The sequence below is a fragment of the Lissotriton vulgaris genome, chromosome 6 (genome assembly GCF_964263255.1).
Source record: "Lissotriton vulgaris chromosome 6, aLisVul1.2, whole genome shotgun sequence".
In the NCBI taxonomy this organism is placed as follows: domain Eukaryota; kingdom Metazoa; phylum Chordata; class Amphibia; order Caudata; family Salamandridae; genus Lissotriton; species Lissotriton vulgaris.
The window spans coordinates 1,101,579,969-1,101,603,770 of NC_141694.1; the positions used below are offsets into that span (position 1 = coordinate 1,101,579,969).

Here is a 23,802-nt window from a genome sequence, read left to right on the forward strand (position 1 = left end):
TCAGACAGGAAGGAAGGACATTGCTACAATCAGTAGCAATGTCGACTCTTTGGGCTTTCAAGATAAAGGGTTCCATAATATCATTTTTTTAAACTAGTGCTGATAATGGTGGTGACTTTTGGGAATGGCAATAGGGTGGGAGGAGAAAGGGGAAGGGGGGAGACGGCGCGGGGCACGTAGTCAAAGATTAAAAGGGATTGGACAATACTGATTTTAATTTATTAACCAAATGCACCTTCAGGAAAAGTCCAGCGCCAAGAATGATGCTCGGGCCTCCATCTTTGATTTTGGAGCAGAGCAGATGCGCAGTGCAGCTCCCTCGATAAACAAGCATTTGCAATGCAATAGGTCTCGTATTAGGAAAGTTTGAGCTATTGGTATTGTAAATGACATTTTTTATTTATGTGTTGGTTTGGAAAATAGCGAAATTATTAGCTTTGTCCTTTACAATGCCAATAGTTTTAACTTTCTCAAATGTGACACCTATAGCATTTGTAATGCAATGTGTATTATTTACGTGACTTAGATGAATTGATATTACAAATAACAATGGCTTTTATTTTATTTTTAATAATACTTAAATAAAAGCTATTGTAATTTTTAATGGCAAAGATTATGTTCAGTGTATTTTATTGTGACGAATATCCAAGAACAGAAGTGAAATATTGACATCTTTTTGTGACATTTGTAATAAAGCTTGAAACATTGAGAGAACTTATTTAAACCACTTGTTATGGTATGGTTGCACAGATTGATGATGTGGTTGCGTTGAGTGATGTTGTGGCGACGAGTGACGCTGTGACGTTCAGTGATGCTGTGGTAGCGCATAGTGATGTTGTGGTGCCCCTGAGTGATGCTGTGGTGGTGCTAAGTGATGCTGTGGTGATGGGATAGATAGAGTGAGGGCAATAGATAGAAGGAGGGCGATAGATAGACAGAGTGATGGCGATAGAGTGAGGGCGACAGGTAGATAGAGTGAGGGCGATAGATAGATCGAGTGAGGTGGCTTTGTGGTGGACGTGGTGGTGGCCGTGGTGCTGGTGGTGGACGTGGTGGTGGTGGTGGTGGTGGACGTGGTGGTGGTGGAGGTGGGTGTGGTGGCGGTGGACGTGGTGGTGGTAGACGTGGTGGTGTATGTGGATGTGGTAGTTGTGGTGGTGGTGGATGTGGTGGTGTACATGTAGTGGTGGTGGAGGTAGACGTGGTGGTGGGTGAGGTAGACGTGGTGGTGGGCAAGGTAGACATGGTGGTGGGCAAGGTAGACATGGTGGTGGGCAAGGTAGACGTGGTGGTGGGCAAGGTAGACGTGGTGGTGGGCAAGGTAGACGTGGTGGTGGGCAAGGTAGACGTGGTGGTGGGCAAGGTAGTGGCCTCGTGGTGGACATGGTGGTGGTGGACGTGGTGGTGGATGTGGTGGACATGGTGGTGGTGGACATGGTGGTGGTGGACGTGGGTGTGGTGGTGGTGGATGTGGTGGTGGTGGGCGTGGTGGTGGTGGACGTGGTGGTGGTGGACGTAGTGGTGGCTGTGGAGGTGGTGGATGTGGAGGTGGTGGCTGTGGGCGTGGTGGTGGTGGACGTGGTGGTGGAGGATGTGGTGGACATGGTGGTGGTGGATGTGGTGGACATGGTGGTGGTGGAAGTGGTGGAGGTGGGTGTGGTGGATGTGGTGGTGGTGGTGGTGGTGGTGGATGTGGTGGTGGTGGACGTAGTGGTGGTGGACGTAGTGGTGGTGGACGTAGTGGTGGTGGACGTAGTGGTGGTGGACGTAGTGGTGGTGGACATAGTGGTGGTGGACGTAGTGGTGGTGGTGGCTGTGGAGGTGGTGGATGTGGAGGTGGTGGATGTGGAGGTGGTGGTGGTGGTGGTGGATGTGGTGGTGGAGGATGTGGTGGTGGTGGACGTGGTGGTGGTGGACGTGGTAGTGGTGGTGGATGTAGTGGTGGATGTAGTGGCATAGACAAATGGTGGTGTGTCACGTGACTGGCGATGTGCACGCGCCTGTCTCACATGAACTGTGTCTAATGCGCCGTTTAGGTACACTTTTCTTTTCTCCTACTATATTCTCGCCAGAAATGCGCAAGCGCATTGGCAGGCGAGACCTAAAAAGTTAATGGCGACAACATAAATTGTTGACAGCAACAGGGCATAATAAGACATTGGGACAGGCAACCCCAGGGCTTGCACAGCACTAACTGGCAGCTTAAAGAGAAGACCAACTCCAACCCTGTGAACTGGACACATTTCACAGTTTACACCTTCGATGGTTTATAAAATAAAAATCGGCCCAGATTCTGATTAACATATACATTCAACAGTATGAAGGCAGAGAGGAGAACACAAAACAGAGCTAGGTTAGTCCTGTATTATGATGCAGACTACCTTACCAGCTAGGAACCCGATCAATAACAAGCAAAGGCAAAGCCAACAGGCCTGGCATTGGCCACCAGACGTTTAGCTTTGTCAATTCAGCTTTTGTTAGGTCAAGGTTTTTGCAAAACTTTATTGCTTGGGATGCTGCTCTGCCCTCGCCAATCTAAAAAAAAGCAAGCATTGGCTAAAAGTTAAAATATATTTTTGTTCTTAAAAAGCACAGCTTGTCATAGGGGTCTCTGGCACCTACTAGAACTACTTTGTGTATGGACATGATATTTGTAAGAGGGCAGACTGCCATCACTCAGAGTGACATTAGCCAATGGTTGAACCATTGCCCCAAATACGTATGTCATTGTGGAAGGAAGAAAAACGTGAATGACATAATAAACAGACAAATGGATAAAGACAAATGGATAAAGTCAGCTGGTTGAAATCCCCTGCAAGTAAACGTATTTATTATATGTATCATATTAGTACAATCAAAAGGTATTGGCTAACGTCAGTAATATAAATTACAAGAAGCCCCTGAAATTACTGATATGGCACGCAGAGCAGGGAAACTAAACCAATACTCAAATAACCCACCAGCTCAATTTGCTTTAGAGAAATACTAAATGCATAATATAAAATGATACAAACAACAAAAGCATATATATATCATGGGAGTGACTGTAGACCAGAATGCAACTTAAAAAGCCAGCTATTCATACATGTTCAGGCGCAATCACACACACATGCTCAAACAGGAATATCCTTCTGACCCACAAATAATCTAATCCTCAAAATGAACAGAAATATCCTCAAAGGACTAGTCACGTTTGTTTTTGTGCCCATATTACCAGACAGTTTGCGCAAGATAAAAGGCACCTCAACCGGAGAAATATCTGAAGAGAAGAGACAGTGCATCAAAACCTTCATCAGCATTTTCTTTTTATTCTTGTGTTTGTAGGTATTTTGTATTTATTCTTTACACAATGTACTTTTTGGAAAAAATTCTTTTTTGAAATTATGATGAATTATGCAGACTGTTAATAGGACTGATATAAAGCAAAAATTATTAAGATATGCAGTAGTGTGTTGATGTAATAGAAAACATTTGTGATTCAAAGATACTGTAAGTTTTTGTTCTGCTCTGCTTTGGTCATTGTACCGTTTCGCATCATGCATTAATTATCGGTCTAAAGCAAGTTGGGTAGGCGGGCTATTTGTGTATTGGCTCAGCAAACACCAGGCATAAAAAGCCCCATCTCCTTTCCTGGACACCACAGACCAAAGGTACAAAACAGTGTTGGAAGGAGGCAAAACAGTACAGCTTTTGCATACAATGGCTTTATAGCACATTGTAAGTCTGAGGTCACTCGCTGCCCCCTTTATTAGGTCGAGGACCGAAGGCTGCGCTTGCGCAGTCTCCGGGAGGAGATTTAATGATTTGGAGTATGGGGGCTTGAACCCGCCTCTCCCCTCCTCTCTCCTCCATTGGCTGGCTTCCTAAACGGAGGCCAGCCATTGGAGGAGACAGGCGTCACTCCAATAAAGCCCCGTCTCTTTCGGATTCGGGGGCGTGTTTTTTTGCGTTCTTTCGACTGTGACGTCACCCGTCACTCAGAACGCTAAAACACGCCCCCAATTCCGAAATTTTCGGAGCTTTGCGTCCGCCATTTTTTTCCCTGTTTGTGCTGTTTCTCCAAACTCATCCACCCGTGTGAGGCTCACTATCTCGTACTCGGCAAGTTTATCCAACAGTTTCGCTGCAAAAGAAGAAACTCCGGAGGTACAACGCAGCGCAGCCCGTCCGCACCGCCACCGCTCCGAGACACCGCACAGCCGCCTCCAGCCTCATCGTCCCGGGCTCAACCCTCGGCAGCGCCCAGCTCCGCCCGAGCCCTGCAGCCAGGGCATTCCGAGCCACCGCCCGTCCCAGCAGCTCAGCTCCCCGTCTCCACCGCTGCGGGCCGGACTGTTTTCTTGGCGTTGCTGCTGCTTTCTTTGCTCCTCTTCGGCGGAGCCCCGCTCCCAGGAATACAAAGTGCTGCAGGGGTCGGTGGAAGGAAGCACCTCCCGGTCCACGCCTCTCCCGCCCTCGGCTCTCGCCTCGGGAGCAGCCCGTCTCCAGCCCCACGGACGGGCCGGGCCAGCACACAGCGCCTCTGCCCCCGGCCGCCACGATCCCAGAGCGAGGTAAGGTTGCTGTGAGCGGGCTCTGCTGCCCTCTGTCGGACCCCAGGGCCCCGCTGCTGGCACAGGCAGTGCCACCCCTGGACACTGGCGATACATGCCTCAGCAGAACTTTGGAACTGTAGTATCTTGTTTCTATTCGTAAGATGTGGTGTTTTTTCTCATATATCAGTTCTGGCCTTGCGAGCACGTAGGGGCAGGCGGGGCAGAACGGACGGGCAGAGAGCAGGCAACCTTGTGATCAGAGAGGCAGGGGGGGGTTGATAGGCAGAGTGGGGCAGTTGTGTGCTCAGAGAGGCAGGGCAATGGCTGATAGGCAGAGTGTGGCAATTGTGTGAATAAGAGGCAGGGGTAGTTGCTGGTGGAGAGTGGGACACTTAAATGTACAGATGCATGGGGGAATGGCTGGTGGATAGGGAGCGATGGGGCACTTGTGTGATCCGAGCCACAGGGGGTGGTCGCTGGCGGACAGTGGGCCACGCGTGTGATCAGAGGGGGGGGTGGGGTGGCTCGGCTCGTGGTGGCTGGCGGACAGAGTGGGGTATTTGTTCGATCAGAGAGGCAGCGTGGACATGGTGAGGCACTTGAGTGATCGGCGAAGCAGTGGGGTTGTTGCTGGTGGAGAGAGTGCTGCACTTTAGTGATCAGAGAAGCAGGGGGTGGCTAGTGGACAGAGAAGGGCACTTAATCAGGCAGAGGCAGGGATCAATTACTGCTGGTCAGAGAGGGTATGTTCGGGCATTGCAGGGGCAGTAAAGGTAGCAGGCATTGGGCACCGGTTGTGGCCCGAGGAAGCACTGAGCGGGCAGAGCTGCCCAGAGTAGGCAAGTGTGGAGGGAGACCGTGTACCTGTGTTGAAGCAGGCGGGGCGCTACGGACGGACCTAAGAAGCAGAATGTGGGCACTTTGGGCGGTGGGAGCAGTCGCTCGTAGTCGGAGCGGCAGAAAACTGGGGAAGACATCCGGCAGCGGTGAGACAACTGATGATTTTGGCTTGAGTGGTCAGATAGGCAGGCGCTCTTTGACAGAGCAGTCACGGGTGGTAAATGGCAGGGAGCTGGGAAGCAGAGCAGAGAGAGTTCATAGTCAAAGGGGCGGGGGGGGCAACAGTTCTTGGCGGTCAGTGTCTAGGAGGAGCCACCAGTGTTTGTTTATGATCGCGAAACAGGCACTTGTGTTCATGACAGTGCAGCAGGCACTTTGACTAATAGGCAGCTAACTGCGCTATTGTTTATAGTAGTGTAGCTGGCACTACTGGCCAGGAGACATTCAGTTGAGGGTAGAATGGCTTCACGGGTAAACCAGCTGACGGTCGGATGACATCACCGCGGTGAATAACAAACCTTGTGAACCGTGCACAAACACCGTGTGTGAACCAGATCAGGGTGTGCATGGGACGGGTGTGGTTAGGCGGCTGCTGGCGGGTACTGGTGGCCATTCAGCTCCTATGGTGGGTACGACGAGGCAGTGTTTGTGCTGGAGGGACATTGGAGGTCACGGGGTCTCAGCAGGTACTGAGGGTATTCTCAAACAGACTGTCAAAGTTTACGTAAGCACTAGGTGTAGCGGGGCATGGACAGCATTACCTTTGTGGTGTGGGTGGCTCTGTATGTGTGTGTGTGTGTGTGTGTGTGTGTGTGTGTGTGTGTGTCTGTCTGTGTATGCCTGTGGCTCTGTCTGTGTGTGTGTGTGTGTGTGTGCATGGCTCTGTGTGTGTGCATGGCTCTGTGTGTGCGCGTGGCTCTGTCTGTGTGTGCGCGTGGCTCTGTCTGTGTGTGTGTGCGTGGCTCTGTCTGTGTGTGTGGCTCTGTCTGTGTGTGTGCGTGGCTCTGTCTGTGTGTGTGCGTGCGTAGCTCTGTCTGTGTGTGTGTGCGTAGCTCTGTCTGTGTGTGTGTGTGTGTGTGTGTGTGTGTGTGTGTGTGCGCGGGTCTGTCTGTGTGTGTGTGTGTGCGCGGGTCTGTCTGTGTGTGTGTGTGCACGGCTCTGTCTGTGTGTGTGTGGTTCTGTGTCCGCGAATACTCTCTACTACTCTCTAATGCTCACCTATTGCCATTGTAAATGACAATACCATTTATTTATGTTTGTTAAAAAAAATGGAAAAAAATGTCATGAGCAATGCCAATAGCTCTACCTTTAATAATGCCGAGACCATTGCATTGTAAATGCTTGTTTAGTGTGCTGGCTCTTTAAGGCTCATTTAGTGTCAGATGTAAATGAGGTCAATGGGCGACCTTGTGCTTCTGCAGCCAGACAACCTCGTTTATCTGCCATGACGACACTAAAATGAGTGCGCGTTCGGTAACAACCCTTTTTGCCCCATCCGAGCACAGTTATTTTACTGTGCTTGATATTCAACCCACGATTGTCTTATTTGGATAATTGGGTACAATATACGATGCAGAAAAGCACTTCTAGATTAACATTCGGGGTGGATACAATTGGCTCTCTGGGCACATGCCAGCGCACTGTTCCTTCTCCGTATAATGATGTTTTCCTTTGAAGGGCGGTGCATAATTACTGTGAAAAAAAAGTTCTTGCACAGATACAAGAGTTCCGTGCTCTTGCTCTCGCCAAAGGCACGCAGTAATGCGATGCAGCGAGAAATCAAAGCTTTCAACACGGTCAGGCCCTGGCGCCAAACTAAGAATGCGGCCTCGCGGGGAGAAGTATGAAAACACACCTTTTGTCGTGAAGCTGCCGTAAGTAACAAGACCGCTCAGCTGACAGACATAGAAAGCTTTTTCTGAAAGTGTCTCTCTCAAGACATAAGTGTGTTACACCTGAATACCCAACAAAGATCTACTAACCATTTTCTAGGTGTATGTCTTAATCCAGGCCACCTTGTGACCTACTAATTAATTTCCTTGAGTAGGACTTGAATATTCGCAGTCTCTGTCAATAAAGATGTCTCACTCTTGGACACGACTCCATGCACAATGCCTAGTGAGCCTGACCGCCTCGATAATCAGCTGTAAAAGGCATTTAAGTCAAGGGTACCACACAATCAATATAAAACACTTTGTGACTCAGGCCCTCGAAGTCCTCCATGCCAGCCCTGCGCCTGATTTGTCAACAAAGTACGGGAGGAACCATATCAATTGCAGAGACCTTATTCGCTTGGAGTGGATTCAATTTAAACACAAATAAAGCAGGAGAATTTACCACATGAATGTTCGGCATTCCAATAAAGGTGGCTGAACATGCTTTAAGATAATAAATCAGAAGGTTCCTAAAACAATCACATTTTCTACTGTAATACATTGCATCAAACGCAAATTTACTACTTTAAACAAATTAACCAATTTTGATACTAACAACATTACCTCCCTCCTGATGTAGCTGCTACCGTGTGTAGGAAGGTGGACATCTGACTATATGGTTACCCTAACTGTTTGCCTAGTGTTTAGATGGTTTTCGACTTAGTTGGCCTGGGATCCTGCTAATCAGGGCCTTATGCTATCTGCTCTCACTGTAAAATGGACTCCATGTACTTTAGGTACATCTCCAATTGGACATTGGGTCACCTTATGAGCTCCTGTATAGTGTACCATAGGTACCCAGGGCATAGGTGCATCCAAGGCCTACCAGGGGCTGCAGCATGTATTATGCCACCCCTGGCTGGCCATCTAAATTGACACAACTGGCTGATCACTCAGCTGGTGCAAGATGGTGTAATCAACCTTTGCTTTAGATATAGTATACCTGTATCTAACCTTATGTATAGACACCTATAAGTCACTCCTATGGCAGGTCTTAACAATCCTGGAGGCAGAGAGCTTGGTTTTATGTGAGATGGTGCTCTAGCATGAGCTGAGCCTCTCTGCAGCTTTCGGAACCATGTCCTTATAGCTGTTCTATGATATAGCCATACCATATACTCTTAAGTGCATTATCATCCTCGCGGTTGAATGCTAACTTTGGTTTGGCTTTATCAAAACATGTCGTGTAAGGTGTCATACGCTTTGGAATACTATCCCCTCGCCAGTTCTGGAGACTGGGGTAGCATTCCACCCTTCTAGAGGGAGAAGACATGTTGTTCCTAGTAATCCTGGTTAAAGTTAACCAGAGCCTCAGCATCACAAAATGGATGCTGCTGCCACAGACACAGGTCTGACCTCCTGCTGCTGGGGGTCCTTCCAGCGAGGGAGGCTTGGACAATAGGTTTCCTGTCTTCGGAAGTGCTAGTACCACTCCAGACAGGCCATAGTGTATTGGGGCAGGGAGGGCTGAATGAAATGAGACACTGCCTGGGGCACACAAGGTGCTCCATGCATAGTCCGGTTGAAACCAGATGCTGGGGCACTCCAGCCCCAGCTCTGGTGTGAATCTGGACAAAGGGAAAGGGGTGTAACCCTGGTCCCACCCATAGGAGGGACCTAGCAGGTAATCCAGCCCCTTTGATTGGTATAAAAGGTAGGAGCTGAGTCTAGAGACTTTAGATTATCCTGAATTGAAACTTGAAACAAAACTCTGGACCTTCGACAATCTATTTGAAACTAGAAGACTGAAGAATCTCCCTTGTGGTCAAGGAGTGACCACCCTGTGCAAACAGGCACCATCCAGCAATCTGCGGTTTGCTTTGTCGACGCTCCCAACGGAGCCCGAGCACAGAGCCCGACAAGAACCATACTTCCAGACTTCTTTGAGCCCGATCCACAGCCACAGCAAAGCTGAGACCCGTGGAGGCGACGAGAGACGTGGGACTTGCCATCTTGAAAAACCTGCACCTTGCTACTTGTGCTGCTTCCGAGGCACCCTCGAAGTTGTGCATTGGGGATTGAGAAGCCCCAGCCCCGAGCACCTTCTACACCGGCGCACAGCCCTCCATATTCCACGAGTGCCGCGTGGGGCCTGCTAGGGTTTTTGTGCTCGACGCATCTGTCCGGTCACTTGCCCGTTGGCTAGTGGCTTCTGTGACGACGAACCTTCGAATCTACACCACTGGCCTGGTTGCTCCAGGCTGGCCCTTGCTTCCCTGAAAAGGAGAAGCCCCCCAGACCTTGCTGGTCTGCAACAGAAGCCATCTTTGATTCCTGCTTTTGTTGCCTTTGTCAAGGCTTGTTGACTCCAATCCGGAAGCCAACACAGCCGACAGGGAGATCCTTCGTGGGACAGTCCGTGCCCAGCTCCTGGTCGTCCTCAACACCTCCTGGTCCACGTGGCTGCAGAGACAAGCTTCACGACATCGCCTGGTTCCTTCCTGGTCACTGGCTAGTGACCCAGACTCTGTCCCCTCTGCTTTCAGGTACTCTTCATCCTCGATCCGCCCTTGGATCCAACCGGACACTTCTCTCCTGGTCGCCTGCAGCATCTTTTCACAGGTCTCCATAGGATTCAGCACCAAAACCCGACACACTTTGACACCTATGCACCCGGCTCCTGTGGGCGAGGTAACGCGAATACTCTTGCTCTTGTGGGTATTGACTATCCTAGTGTCCTAGTTTTCAGTGGCTTTCTCCTAGTCCATCCGGAAGTGTCCTAAAAGAACTAGTTTCCAATTCTTTTGTTCCCATTGTATCCCTATGGTAACTCGCGTGTGTGTTAAGGCACTGTACACGCTTCCCATGGGCCTTCTGCTTCCTAACCTTTGGTAGTACAGCATAGCCCCACCGATTCCCTAGGCCCTAGGCCTATTCCTTGTTCGTGACGTGGTTCTTATACCATTATTTTAGTATATGGTTTTACGTGCCCCTAGGGCTCTACTGTATATTGTGCAACTTATTGTATGATAATTAAGTGTCTTGTTATGTGCTTGTGCCTCTGACCTCACAAAGAGTTCAGAGGGGTTGGGTTAGTAATAAATACATATATATTTTATATATAACCTGTGTGGTGTCCTCACATGCCCTCTTGAGTTTAGCCTAAGACTGCTTTGTCCATGCTACCACTAGGATAGCTGGTCTATAAGGTTGACTTTACAACCATCACCATAAGGGTTGTTTGGACTGATACAGGGTGCCCACTAGAATAGTGGACATCACATAACAGGCCAACTTCTCACACCGTACTCACTGTTTCCACTCACGACTTAGCGCAAGTAGTAACCAAGGCTGTGTAATTAACTAATTCTGCCTGCAAAGCTTCCACCAAACCATCTGGCATCGAACAGAAAAGATTAGACCGGACACCACACATGAACCCAACACAGTACATATAAGGCGTATAACAGAGTTCCACATCAGCATTTTCCAACAGGAATTATCACACGAAATTCAACGCAACACAAGACAGAAAACTGCATGTGTCATATAGTTGGATATCATTGTGCTCACAACAGCGTTCACCTCAACAAACCACAAAACGTAATGCATTTGACAGAATTCTTAACTCCCATCCAACACATTTAATGGATTTTAAAACCAAGCCACATTTAAACCACATTTAGGAACCAATTTTAATGAGGATATATAAATCTCATACCATTAAAAATTCTAATCAATCCTTTTACTCCCAGTATGTTCATTATCAACACCTCAGATGAGTTACTTTTTTCCCTGTCGGTCATAGAGAACTTTAATTTTTTGGCCTTCTTGAGTGCCCACACATCTATTGAAGGTTCATTTATTCAACATTTGCTCATTTCTTTGTTGCATTTCTCAAAGAGATCAATTAAAATCACGATTAAACAATGCTGCCAGTATCTGTCACAAATGTAATTCATTTTCATAGGGATTATGATCTGCATAGACAAGTATGAACTGTGCAAATATGCATCTATTCATACAATGTGAAATGGAAGAAATTTACTGGCTGAAGACACGCCCCCTCAACTTAATTTGCGGACCAGAAGAGCTGGCTAAAATGGTAATTTGTTCTCTTGGTTCATGAATTTTAGAAATATGACATGACGTTTAGGACAGTCAAACACCAAAGAGGCTAACGAAAAGCCGATCTCCTTACTTATCTATGTTGCGTGTATGTTGTAGTGTAATGGTAGCATGAAGTAACCCGCAGAGGGTTCCACAGGCATTACCACGGGCCATCCACTAAAATCTGTGCCTTGGTTGTCTCTAGCACATTAGGCCATTAAATACTTCCATGCATAATATTTTTCCGTTTTTCCAATCGAGAGTGAACCCGTAGGCAAACCATCCAATGAAGCATGTTAAAGAGTCCCAATCTAAGCACTCTGGAAAACGAAGAACAGAATCAAACAGGGCATTAGACAATTTGAAGAGCTGGTGGGGCCCACTGGCACTCATATTTGGACACTGGGACTTATTTTTCATCAACTGACTTTGATCCAAAAAGAGAGAAAGTTGCAGAAAAGGAAAGAAAGAGTAGAGAATAATAGTTAGATGGGGAAAAATCATGGAAGAAAATGAAATTGCAAGTGAAATAAGGGGGCTGTACTACGGACCTGGATTAAAGAGGGTTGAGGAATGGTATTCAGCAACCCTAAAATTCGGCAGCAGGCCTCAGGAATTAACTTTAGGCCCGGGTACTAATTCTTTTACAAATAAAGCCCTGCTTGCGAGTCTTCAAACTTTAAGTTATTTTTTTAAACACCATAAAATATGTTGGAGTCTCTTTCCCTTCTTCAGAATGTTCTGAACAAAAATAAAAAAAAGTTTCATGGACCCAAAAACTATGTTCCACTGAAACAGTTTTCCTAAATTGTGATCCAGTCATTCCCACTGGTTTCCTCATGCTGACCGTGAAGTGTAGTGCAGTAGGTCCTGTACACAGTATAGTTAAGTACGTGTATGAAAAGAACACCAGTGTTATAAGTCAGTTGGAGCCTTAAAAAGAGGTTGGCAAAAGGATTTTTCTTTTAACACATTGTACTCTCTAGGGAAGCCTCAAATAATTAACCAAAATGACAAAGATCATAAGAATAAAATTCACTAATTATATTTCTATATGTCCCATCGACAGCCTAGACGAAGGCGAGGAGTACCGACACACAGAGCGGTTCTCCATTTGTACCTGAGCTGTAGCCGGGTGAGGTGGAGAGCTCATTCCCCAGATTGTGGGTGATATGATTTTGATCACTTAATACACATTTATCAGCAGTAGCATACCATTGTTAAGGTCCTGATGAAGCAGATAGGTATCTTGTGAGCCTTCAAAACTGCAGAAACATGTCGACCTAGATTAGACCTAAGTAGTTATTTGTTAACACTACTTTGCACTGTTTTTTAACCTTGGGTGCGGGTAGGATCTTATTAAAATTCTTCTTTCCACTCCCACAACCCAATATTAACTCACTTGATCACACGCTACGTATAGCACTTTTTGCACTGCTAACTATTTTTGCCCCCTGATACCAACACATAGTTTTCATTTAGACATCACTGCATCCTTCAAATACGATTAGGACACAATCTACCTAATCCACAGTGGACTTGTTTCCACTTCCTTCGGGTGAAGGATCCCAAATGATGTAGGGCGGTACAGGACGGGTATCTGATGGGAACATATTTTTCACCATGAATACCTTGGATTCAGGGATTGTATCCTATCAACAGCACATAGTTGTATAGATGGCTTCATTTTTTCGGACCCGTTGTTATACATAGCACTATAGTTCTGCCTAAAAATCTGTATAATATTTGCCTCCGCCACCCACATGAATGCAAACTGTGGCGTAGCTGTAACTACACAATCTCTATGGCTGTGCACAGCAGCCTGGAAACATGAGCAGTTGGGTTGTAGTGCAGGACCATAAGCCGAGCCTAGCTACAAAGCATATGGCCAAAGATCATAAGCTGCGGGGTCTGGACACATGGGAGGTTGGGAGAAAGGTTTGGCAAGAAGCTGGGTGCAGCAGTCCAACCCTCCAGTGTATAAACATGTAGACATCAATTTTAAGACATATGCCCAAAAATGCCACTGCTGTTTACACCCTATATCGCAGCAGTAGCTTTTGTGCTAAGGCCTATTGTCAAGCCAGAATTATAACCAGAATCTTGTCATTACATTATCCGATTGGGGCTTGTGTTGCAAAAGCCACAAGGCCAAGCTACACCATGTCAGATACACACCTGACGTGCTTCGATACACCTGAACTGTATTCACTGAGTGGGCGTGGAGGGCCAGATTGAAAAGCCCTTCCTGACATTCACACAAGTGTTTATTTCTATCATGTAAAAGAAGAAATTATGTCTTACGCACAATAGAAGGTTACTGTTTTTTTACATAAATGCCCGTTCCGTGGTACCAAATTGCCGCTGTTCAAGATGCATGCCCACCATGTTGAACCAAAGAAAAGCCTTTAAACCCATCACAGATTTTCTACGCAGGCAAATGGTGTCATACTACTGGCGTGACCTGTCTGCCTCAATATCTCCCTGGTAAGCTGTCTTCCTCAATATCTCCCTGGTAAGGGAAAAGGACTATCATAAGGTTTCTCCAAAAAGCCAAACAACTCATGGGAATTCACGATGACAACATGTAGGACACAGGCCGACCTCAGAGATGGCGACGAAGACATGAATTGTGAAGAAAGTGGAGCGGTGCACTCCCAGGAAGGTGTTTCGTCAATAAAGAAGCTTGATCAGTGTCTTCGTTGTATCAATCTTTATTTTTGATAATCCATGTGGTTAATAAAATACATCAGCCAACGCGTTTTGTTCAAGGAATGAACTTCGTCAGGGCGATTCAGATGTAAGAAGGATGGTGTGATGAGGCCGAGAATCCAGTAGGCCCGGCCTGGGCCGCTCCTGGTTTAAGGAATAGAAATCAGCGTCGCTTAGAGTAAGTCCTGGCGAGAGTGAAGCGGCCACCTTGGTAAGTGCCGATAAAGAGAGACCTAAAATCTCCATCTCAGTGTGTCGGCTATCCGTTCAGAAGACATGAATTACCTACATCAGAGGATGAGAGCCCGCAGAATGAATGACATGCCATCCCCAGATGATACGGTTGCAGTGCGAGAAGATGTTTTGAGACATCGATTGGTCAGTTAACCAAGGAGAGATATGAGATGCAAAGGATTGGACTAAGGCTCTCAACAAACAGTCAGCTTATCTCTGGTAGCAGTCACAGCCATCTCCTGGCCAGCAGCAGCATGAGGCATTTTAAGTAGCATGAGGGGAGCTAGGAGGACAGTGATTTGAACCTTTTTGAGTATGGGATCGCACACCGAGAGGAAGTGTGGATTCAATTGAAGTTCGGTCTCCTTTGTGTGTTCTTGGTTTTGTGTCCTTGGTGTAGGAGGGAATATTGGTTTGGTTATGGTTCTTATTCTGGAGGCTGTTGGGTTTAATGCTGGTGCCTGTAACGTCATCATGTACTGTCCCCATCCAAGGTTAGAACTTACAAGGTGTGTCCGCGATGCACTGTCCGCTTGCTAAGAATTCAGAGAGGCTGTTATGTCTTGTTGATGGCAATGAGTCACCTATGTATTTTACCTGTAAGAAACAGAGTGTATGGCAGCCACATTTGCCTATTACTATATCCGCCAACTGAGACTCAATAAAACAAGCTGGTCCTGTTATAGCTACTTTCTGATTAGAATTAACATGAATCCTGTTGCAAATGAAACAATAATGCTGTGATGTACTGAACTATGTTTTTCAAGCATAAACCACATTAGGCCTCCACTAGACCTCAACTCTGTCTTGAATTTGTAGGGTTGCTTTCATTATTCATTGTGGGCTTTTATTTCTCATGGACACTGCACACAGCAAAATGTGCCCCGTTTTGTGATGACATGCTGTTCTTAAAGAACTCCAAAGAAGGCCTTCAGATGCTTTTCAAGGCTTGTGTGGCTTGCTCACTGTAGGCTGTTCATTCTTAAGTCTTTTCATTGTTTATGTAACCAACCATATAGCTTTTATTTTGTACAACACATTTAAGCTTTCACAGCAAACTTGCGCGTTGGGTATAGACGTTCTTTTCGGACTTGTTTGCTGGTCTTCAACCCCTCTTCGTATTTGTTGAGTCTGCGGCGCAAACCACGAGTCTTCCTGGGCCTCAAATCAAGGGGCTTGTACCATTTGTCTTTGTAAAATTTTCGCAGGTTTTCCTTCTGTGTCTGGTTGATGATTGTGAGGACTCTGGCAATGGAATTTCGGACAACCTGGATCTTGGACAGCTTGAATGCAGCTCCACCAGTCACTTTAGCAACCCGGAGCTGCGACAATTCGACCTGGAGGTCATCAAGCTGCTTCAGAAGGTCTTCCTTCTTCTTACCACGCAGATCACGGGCCTTGATTTTTGCCATATTTGCTGCGAGCCGCCACCGGAAACCAGATTTGTTCCGACACCTCCGATGACATTAGGTCAGAGGTGTACTTACTTATTAGTATTCATGTAGGAGGATGGGGTAATATAGGACGTTTAATAATGCTGTACTGTAAACTACCCCTAAAGATAATAGGCAAAGCTGATCCATGTACTACAGAACACCCCGTTCCAGATACCCATGAAATATTTCAAACAACTTGATTACACGCGCTGCACATTTTTCTGGGATGGGGTACCCCAAGAATGGCTCTACCGAAGTTGTAGAGGACAGTCTACAATGGGAGATTGGCACTGCCAGGCATCCGGACATACAACAGGGCGCCACACTTATATTGTTATTAATGAGTGGGGGCACAGTTCGCATGCCGAACCGGCCTATAGGATCGAGAGAGCAGCAATGCGACAACGAGCATTCCTTCATTAGGTCTACAGAAGATAGGCGAGGAGATGCCTGCCTCAGCCAACTCAGGTTACTTTAAGGTCCTGGGATGAGACCACTGCGGCCCTGGGATGGAAAAGGAAAATCACCCTGGCAGACCCACTATGCAAGGGTACCCTGCTGACAGAGACAAGTAAGTTCATAGGCTTTCAATGTTGGGAATGGATCGGGAGTGACAAGATGGGGGATGGGCTGGATAGGGAGGGGGGACATCAAGCTGTTTGAGACACTACATCAGGAATATGCTCTGGCACCCACCCAACAGTTTAAATACACGCAATTACTGCATGCCTTGAGAGCAGAGGGGATCCTGGGAACAGACCTTCTGGAACACAGCCCAGTAGCCTCGTGGGTTCTCTGGGGCGTGCTGCCCATCAAAGCTATATCCCAACTGTATCAAACCATACTTAATACACCTGATAACTTGGGGAAACTCAGAGTAAAGGGGAGGCTGATGTGGGATCCCTAAAGGACTTAGACTAGGAGGCATCCTAATGCATCCCAGAGAGGTTGCTATTGAGCATGCTTGCGGTTGATTCAGTTCAATATACTCCACAGGGCCTCCTACAATGGATCCCGGGTGTATAAGATGGGAAGAGCTCACAGCCCCACCTGCCTTCATTGCAAGACAGATGACGGCTACTTCTTACACACGCTTTGAACTGCCCAGAGGTGAGGACCTAATGGGAGGAGATAATCGCAGAAACTGTGAGTGGACCTACCCAAAACACGCCAATTGATCATACTGGGTGTGAATGAATGAATGTAATCTTGTTAAGCGCAGACTTAGCCCAAGGGCATCAAGACGCTGGTGCGGAGAAAGGAACGGAACACGGAAAGGAATAGAGCTAAAGAAGGAATGTAAGGGAAAGAGACAGGTTTTTAAGGCCTTGCGAAATAAAAGGAGAGAGAGGCCTGGCCAGAGATCTCTACAGGGCGAGAGTGCCCCAATTTGGGCGCAACCGTGGAGAAGGCTCTACCCCCCCCCCATCTGGCCCTCTGCCGCTTAGGGACCACGAGTACTTTTTTGTGAGCGGATCGAAGGGGTCTGCTGGGGGCATAATGCTGGACAAGCGACTTGATGTTTTCTGCGCCAGCATTGTAGAGGGCTTCATGGGTCAGACATAGGATTTTAAAAGTAATCCTGCGATCCATCGGAAGCCAATGGAGGCTCCTAAGCGCGGCCTTGGCAGAACTGTATCTCGGGAGATTCAGTACTAATCTTGCTGCCGCGTTTAGTGCCAACTGGAGCCGGTGTATAAGGCCCTTGTTAATGCCCATATAAAGGGCATTGCAATAGTCCAGTCTAAAGGACACTAATGCCACAGTGGCCTGCTTACGTGCATCGGGTGGATAGATAGTGGGAGATGATACCGAAGCAGGTAGAGACCATCCTGTTTACCTGAAGATCTAAAGAGAGGGCAGTGTCCACTAGCACACCCAGGTTTTTCCCATGGGTGTCTAGACGAGGAAAATTCCCGAGCACGGAGGGCCACCACTCACTCGACCAGATTTCCTGATCCTTCCTAAAGATCAGGACCTCTGTCTTCTCTCCATTTAACTTCAGGAAGTTCTCTACCATCCACTGAGAGACAGCCTCCGTACAATTCCTGAAGTTGAGGGCACAGTCCCTTACCGTATGTGTGATAGAAACCATAATTTGGGTGTCATTCGCATAGGACAACACCAATAGCCCGAAAGATCTCACCACACTTGCAAGGGGGGCCACATAAATGCTAAAAAGCGTAGGGCTTAAGGAGGAGCCCTGAGGGACCCCACAGTGCAAAGGTTTGGGGGGGGGGGAGAAAGAAACTGGCCCATCTTCACTCTCTGTTCCTTGTCACACCGGAAGGAGGCAAGGAGACTCAAGGCCGGACCCTCGACACCTATCTCTCCCAATCTGGAAACCAGTATATGGGGAGACAGTGTGTCGAAGGCCGCGGTAAAGTCCAGCAGAATCAGGAGAGTAGTACGGCCAGAATCAACCTGGGTACGGATGTTATAAAAGACTGCCGTAAGGGCAGTCTCCGTACTATGATATCTCCTGAAGCCATGTTGCGATCTGTCAAGAAGATAATGGTCTTTTAAGTAGGTGCTGAGATGGCGATTTAAATGAGCCTCCAGCATCTTAGCAGGGGCAGGCAGTAGGGAAATGGGTCGAAAATGTTTCAACTCGCCCGGATCAAGGGAGGGTTTCTTTAATAAAGGCTTCACAATCGCTGTCTTTCATACAGAGGGAAAAGCTCCCTGGGAAATGGCAAGGTTCATGACCTCCATAAGATAGGGAATAACAGCTTCCCGGCAGGTTTTAAGCACCTTACGGGGACAGGGGTCCAGGGGAGAGCCTGAGGTATACCCAAATACATTGGCATTCCCCAAAAGACACTGCTCTTTTGTACTCTGGGTTTTCCTGTGGCACAAAAGGGATCTAGTCAGAATTTGGAGGCAGGCACAGGTGCCAACGAGAATCATGTGGTGAGGGGGAAGAACAGGTGTATGGAGGCGGGAGAGTGGTATACGAAAGTCATGGCTGCCTCAAACAATTCGACATGGTGTGGGGACCATGGAGAGTGTGTATCATGGACTGCAGGAGAAGGCAGCTAATGTTCCGGCAGATGAAGCGCCACATTGACTCCCTCCCCCACTGGGTGCTGGAACGTGAAGACGAGCGACCCACGCACTGGGGTCACTAGTGTGCATAATCCCCAACTGGATCATCTGGGGGAGGAGGAAGAAGGTCGGGTTTGGCAGTGTGGGAATGGAGGGATTGTTGTGGGTGGGCCACATGTGCTTTGTTTGCTATGTACGTTATGGCATGAAAAAAGCTAAAATATCCCCCCCTCCAAAAAAAATAATGCGGTTCTGCGATTTGACAATGTACTGTTACATTTGCTCATCTCATGCTGACTGCGATTTATATTGCTCTACATTCTAACATTTATTACAAAAGGCTAGAATTTTGGGAGTGAGATGGACTTCTTTGAGTCTCAACTAGGAATGTCACCGCTTTCTCTATTGATTTACTGCACACTTTTGGCTTAGTCTATTTTTTAGATTTTACTCAATGCTGCCTGTATTTTAAATGCTCAGAGCCTACATGGCAATTTATTTCCATGTCCTAACTAACTTATTTGGACTGACTATATTTTTGCCTTCTGAATTGCATTTTAGTAAACCTTCGTGATTATTCCAATTTACTGATATCAATCCTTTTTCAGTCAGTCCTTATTTATTAACTGTCATTTGAAATGCTGGTTCGATCTTATCTTCAGAGTCATATTGCCTCATCTATTCGCAAGGACAACTCCTTTCCCGGCTCCACATAGGTGCTTCATTTTTTTTTTTTTTCACTAGTCATCACTTTATTGCAAGCCTTCTAACATGCAGATTATCTGAGAGGTGGAGCTCCACTGTCCCATAAAAAATTGGCAGTGTATATGTTCAAAGATTTTCCTGTTCAGCTTATAAAGGGTCCTACTTCCCTAGAATATACAGGGTTTACTTGACTTTCCCTAATAGACTGCTAATGACCCTCAGAAACTAACAAGGCTTTGTCGAGATAGGTAGGGGATGGATGCACAATGATGGGAGACCCATAAACAAACACTTTTTTGACACCTGAAGGCTTTTAGAATGTTGTTTTAGGTGGAACAGGGACAATTTCCATAATACAGCAAAATACCCAAGGTTTTCATCGACTGTGGCACACTTATCTGCAGGTTCCACAGCCATCAAACACACCTGCAACATGCTATATTTGACAATGTCCAAATGGACAATCAATTACAAGAGTATCAGACACTATGCAAGTACCTGCCTTAGAAAAGTATATTTAATGTTGGTGAGAAGCAAATTGGGATAGGACTACACAGAGGAACACAAAGAGTTAGTCCTACTGCACATTAAGAAATCAAACCAGCAATTCTAAACACTGCTTGAAACAAATTCCTTCACAAACACATTACACCCATTACGTTCCACTGGATATACCTTCAAGGCTAGGCAAACGCCCAAAATATAATATGAGGAGGGTGACATTCTTCCATATGACGGGGGTCACCTGCATACGTCATATTGGTCAGTGATGTCAGACAGATATTTAAATGACAGAACAACTGACTAATTTTCTAAGAGTGCATGTTTGTTGGCCATATCTCCTTTTAAAATCAAAATTAAGAAGCGAAAAAATCATCAGCTCTCACTCTGTTGTTGGCTAAAATTAGAATAAATTTACACTGACTGAGCCAAGTACCCCCACCAATTGCGGGATGGACTAAAGATACTGAAGAATGGGCAAAGGCGAAAAGATAAGAATTAAATTGGTCCATACGATCATAAAGTAGCAAATGTCATGTTAGAATGGAGTGTATACATAAAAAACCTCTCCTACCCTCCCATCTAATGTTCAAGGTACAGAACTCATGAAGCGGGAGGTAGGACTGGGAGTGTGGACCTGTTGATAGGGATACTTTTGACCTCAATTGACCCATAAGCAGAACTAACTGACACTACAGGCAGGATATTGTCTGCACGAATAAATGATATGCCACTGTGAATTATAGTGTGTCACCTTTGATTGACACCTGCTCTTAGCTAGCACTTCATTTATTCTATTTTTTTAATTTATAGTTGGAAAGAGGAACAATAAACATTTTAAACTTGAGACAAAATAATGAATATAAAAATTGTTCAACTGCCAATTAAACTATGACCAATGGCCTTGCACTGAGATAACTGAGGCTTCGGCAGCAATGGTCCACCTAGTAACGGGCCCAGATTCCAAGATTTTTCTTTAACTTGCAGTTACTAATTCGAGATGACTCTCTACAGAGGCTCCTCTACTTATGGTGTCATTTCAGATAAATAAGAAATATATTTTAAGTGTCTATGCACCACATCAGATTTCCAATAATGTCGAGCAAAGAGTCTACCATCTTCTACAGAATTCTGTGTTTATTGGTGAGAAGGAATACCATAATTTTAAAGCAGTGCACGCCCTTCTCTATTTTGTCTGCATCAGTGAAAGTCTGACAGGGAACCTCTCCTCTGTGTATATATAGTAAAAAAAAAAAGCGTGTGATGTCAGCTGCTTTGCTCTAAATTGGTTATTAACCCGCCACTTGTTAGGTGAGACCCTTCACAATAAGGTAAGTGAATAACTAGTGTAGAGAACCTAAAGCAGCGTGAATCAACAAATGAGCACTAACTTAGTGCCAGTTGCTGATATTCTTGAATCGTCAGATAAATGTTTTACATATTAATAAAGACGACATGAAGCCTTGTTAGATTAACCTGCTGATACCTATGACGATCCTTTGTACGATTTCTGAAAGTAAGTATTACCAAAAATAAATTAAGAGCAGTAAATGTGAGAGATAATACTGCAGAATGAGGTGCTATGTTGCCTGGCAATCAAGCGGTTAGAATCACAATAACAGTGGAATCCCAAATTCACAAAATAAGAAGTTTACCTGTGTAATTGATTGCACAGCCATCTGTTTATTGCAGAAACAACTCTGAGAACTACATAAACACGAGAAAAACTTTTTGAATATCTAAAGTAATCTATAGCATTGATCAATGTGACTGCCGAAAAGTTGCTCTGTAGTAGTCATACCCGTTACAGATTTTCTTCTGGAGAATGAAGTTAGAAGTCTCTGAACCTCTTTTGTATGTGAGGTCAAATTTCAAAATACCATGATGATTTAGGATACAATTTGATGGTAGATTATAGATTGATTAGTCGTGATTTTGTAGTAGGGTTGTTAAAAAAAATGTGTTTTGGTCTGAATGGGCGTTACCTTACTAAAAATGGATAATACATGCATTTTGTATTAAGGTGCATAACTGTTTGGCATTGGTCAGGGAACTAATACTGCAACTACCAGAATGCATTGGTTTCACAAATAAGTACACAAGACTGGAAATTGGGTCCCCTGGCTGTTGTATCTTAGTGAAACAATTACACAGGCGAAAAGGCATCTTTCCAGCACTCTAATAAATAATTGATGCTCATTAGTCGCATGCGACCACTGTTTACATCCTTTCGTTTGTGTTGAATGCGCTTTCTTCTTTGAAAGCACTTCAGTGATCTGTCAAAAGCTCTTAAGTGGTTTGCAGCGCCCACCTCTTCTCTCAAGGGAGCACAGCCCAGTCCCGGCAGTGTGCAGTGATGCTGTCAAAACAGGTCTGTGCTCTCAAAGGGGACAACGCCACTCCCTTCTAGTAGGTCACATCAGATGACCATTCTCTAAATTACATCTTTACGTGCCTGAGATTTACAGTTAGGCAGCATTATCATTCTCACAATATTCCAGAGTGTAACTCTGGGGTGGAAGAGTCAACGCCGATCACAAACTGTGCCGCTGCAATCATATTGGTAGGAAGGGTAAGCCAGGAAAAGCACAGGGTATTTTCTAAAGGTGCAAACAAAAATACTAAAATTGTACACCCCACCGACGCACATTTCCATCAGTTTCTGAAAATGGAAAAGCGTTGGTCGACATAACATAAAAGAAAAGTGAGATGGTCGAACCAAGACCGTTTATGCAATTCTGTAATAAATCCCATAAGCATGAAAGGTGAAAACAGCAAGGAAGAGAGCCCCTAAAAGCCACGTAGAGCGGAAAGGCGCTGCTTACGTTTCACTGAGAAAATACACGATACACTTTTCGTGTGCAGTCCCAAATCGAAGTTTGCAAGGGTTTCCGGGTTCATTTATGCCCTGTACACTCCGAGAGTCCCACTCACTCCCCAAAACTTTCAGCAGAGGCAGACGATGCTTGTCACAGACAGCCTTGTAAACACCAACCCCGCCAGTGACAGGAAAAGAGTAAAATGCACACTCTGAATCCCCCTCAGAGACTGTCAATCCAAAATCCACACAAAATGCAAACCGGCTTCTCCGAGAGTACCTGCTCTACACTAGGGGCGGGGGGACACATAAACACACAAGTGCCCAGTCGGCCTGCACTCACCGCTTCCTTCTTGGCGCTCCTGGGGCTGGGACAGGGTGGAGACAGAAGTCTGGCCCATCTCCGGCACCAAGTTTCCCGGCGGCTCCCAGGCTCATGGTGTGGTTCTGCCGGACTCCGAGTCGGGCAGCCCTTCCGGCACTACCATTTCCCGGGCGGGGGGAGGTGCGGGTCTGGTTCCCCTCGCTCTAACGCTGGCTTTGAAAGTCGGGGGTGGCTGTGGCGGCTCCTCCCTCCTGTAGGCGCAACAGGCAGTTCCTGCTCGGCTCTGCCGCCGCTACATGCCTGTGAGCCGTGCGCGAGGGGACGGGACTGCAGCAGCAGGCAGCGGGCACATGCCCCTCGCTGCTGGCCCTGCGGCCCTCGGCGCTGGAGGGAGGGTGGCAGCGGCGGACCCTAAACAGCCTGGCTCCGGGCGCAAATGTTGGTAAAAGAACTGGCGCCGCCCCGGAGTGCGGGGGACGGGGCGGGGGAGCCTTCCCCTTTCACTTGCATTACATCAAGCTTTTCCGAAACTCTGCCTCTTGAAGCCCTGTGCAAGTGGGAGTCTCATTCAAGATTTTCACATGAGTAATCTGCAATCTAGAGGTAGAGGGCAGGGTTGGATTGGGATTTAAAATCGGCCCGGGCAGGCTAAAAAAAGTGGCCC

At 46.6% G+C, this 23,802-nt stretch overlaps 1 protein-coding gene and 1 pseudogene across 3 annotated transcripts in view; both read right to left on the minus strand.

Annotated features, from left to right (window-relative positions):
* Positions 1–23,591, minus strand: part of PHACTR2 (phosphatase and actin regulator 2) — a 553,469-nt gene extending 529,878 nt beyond the window's left edge. For all 3 annotated transcript variants that reach the window (XM_086927168.1, XM_086927167.1, XM_086927166.1), the window contains exon 1: positions 23,157–23,591. In XM_086927168.1, coding sequence (XP_086783294.1) covers positions 23,157–23,214 — 58 coding nt within the window. In that variant the 5' untranslated portion in view covers positions 23,215–23,591. The remainder of the gene's footprint in view (positions 1–23,156) is intronic.
* LOC147708483 (large ribosomal subunit protein uL29 pseudogene) lies at positions 15,346–15,736 on the minus strand (annotated as a pseudogene).
* Positions 23,592–23,802: the final 211 nt, after the last annotated feature.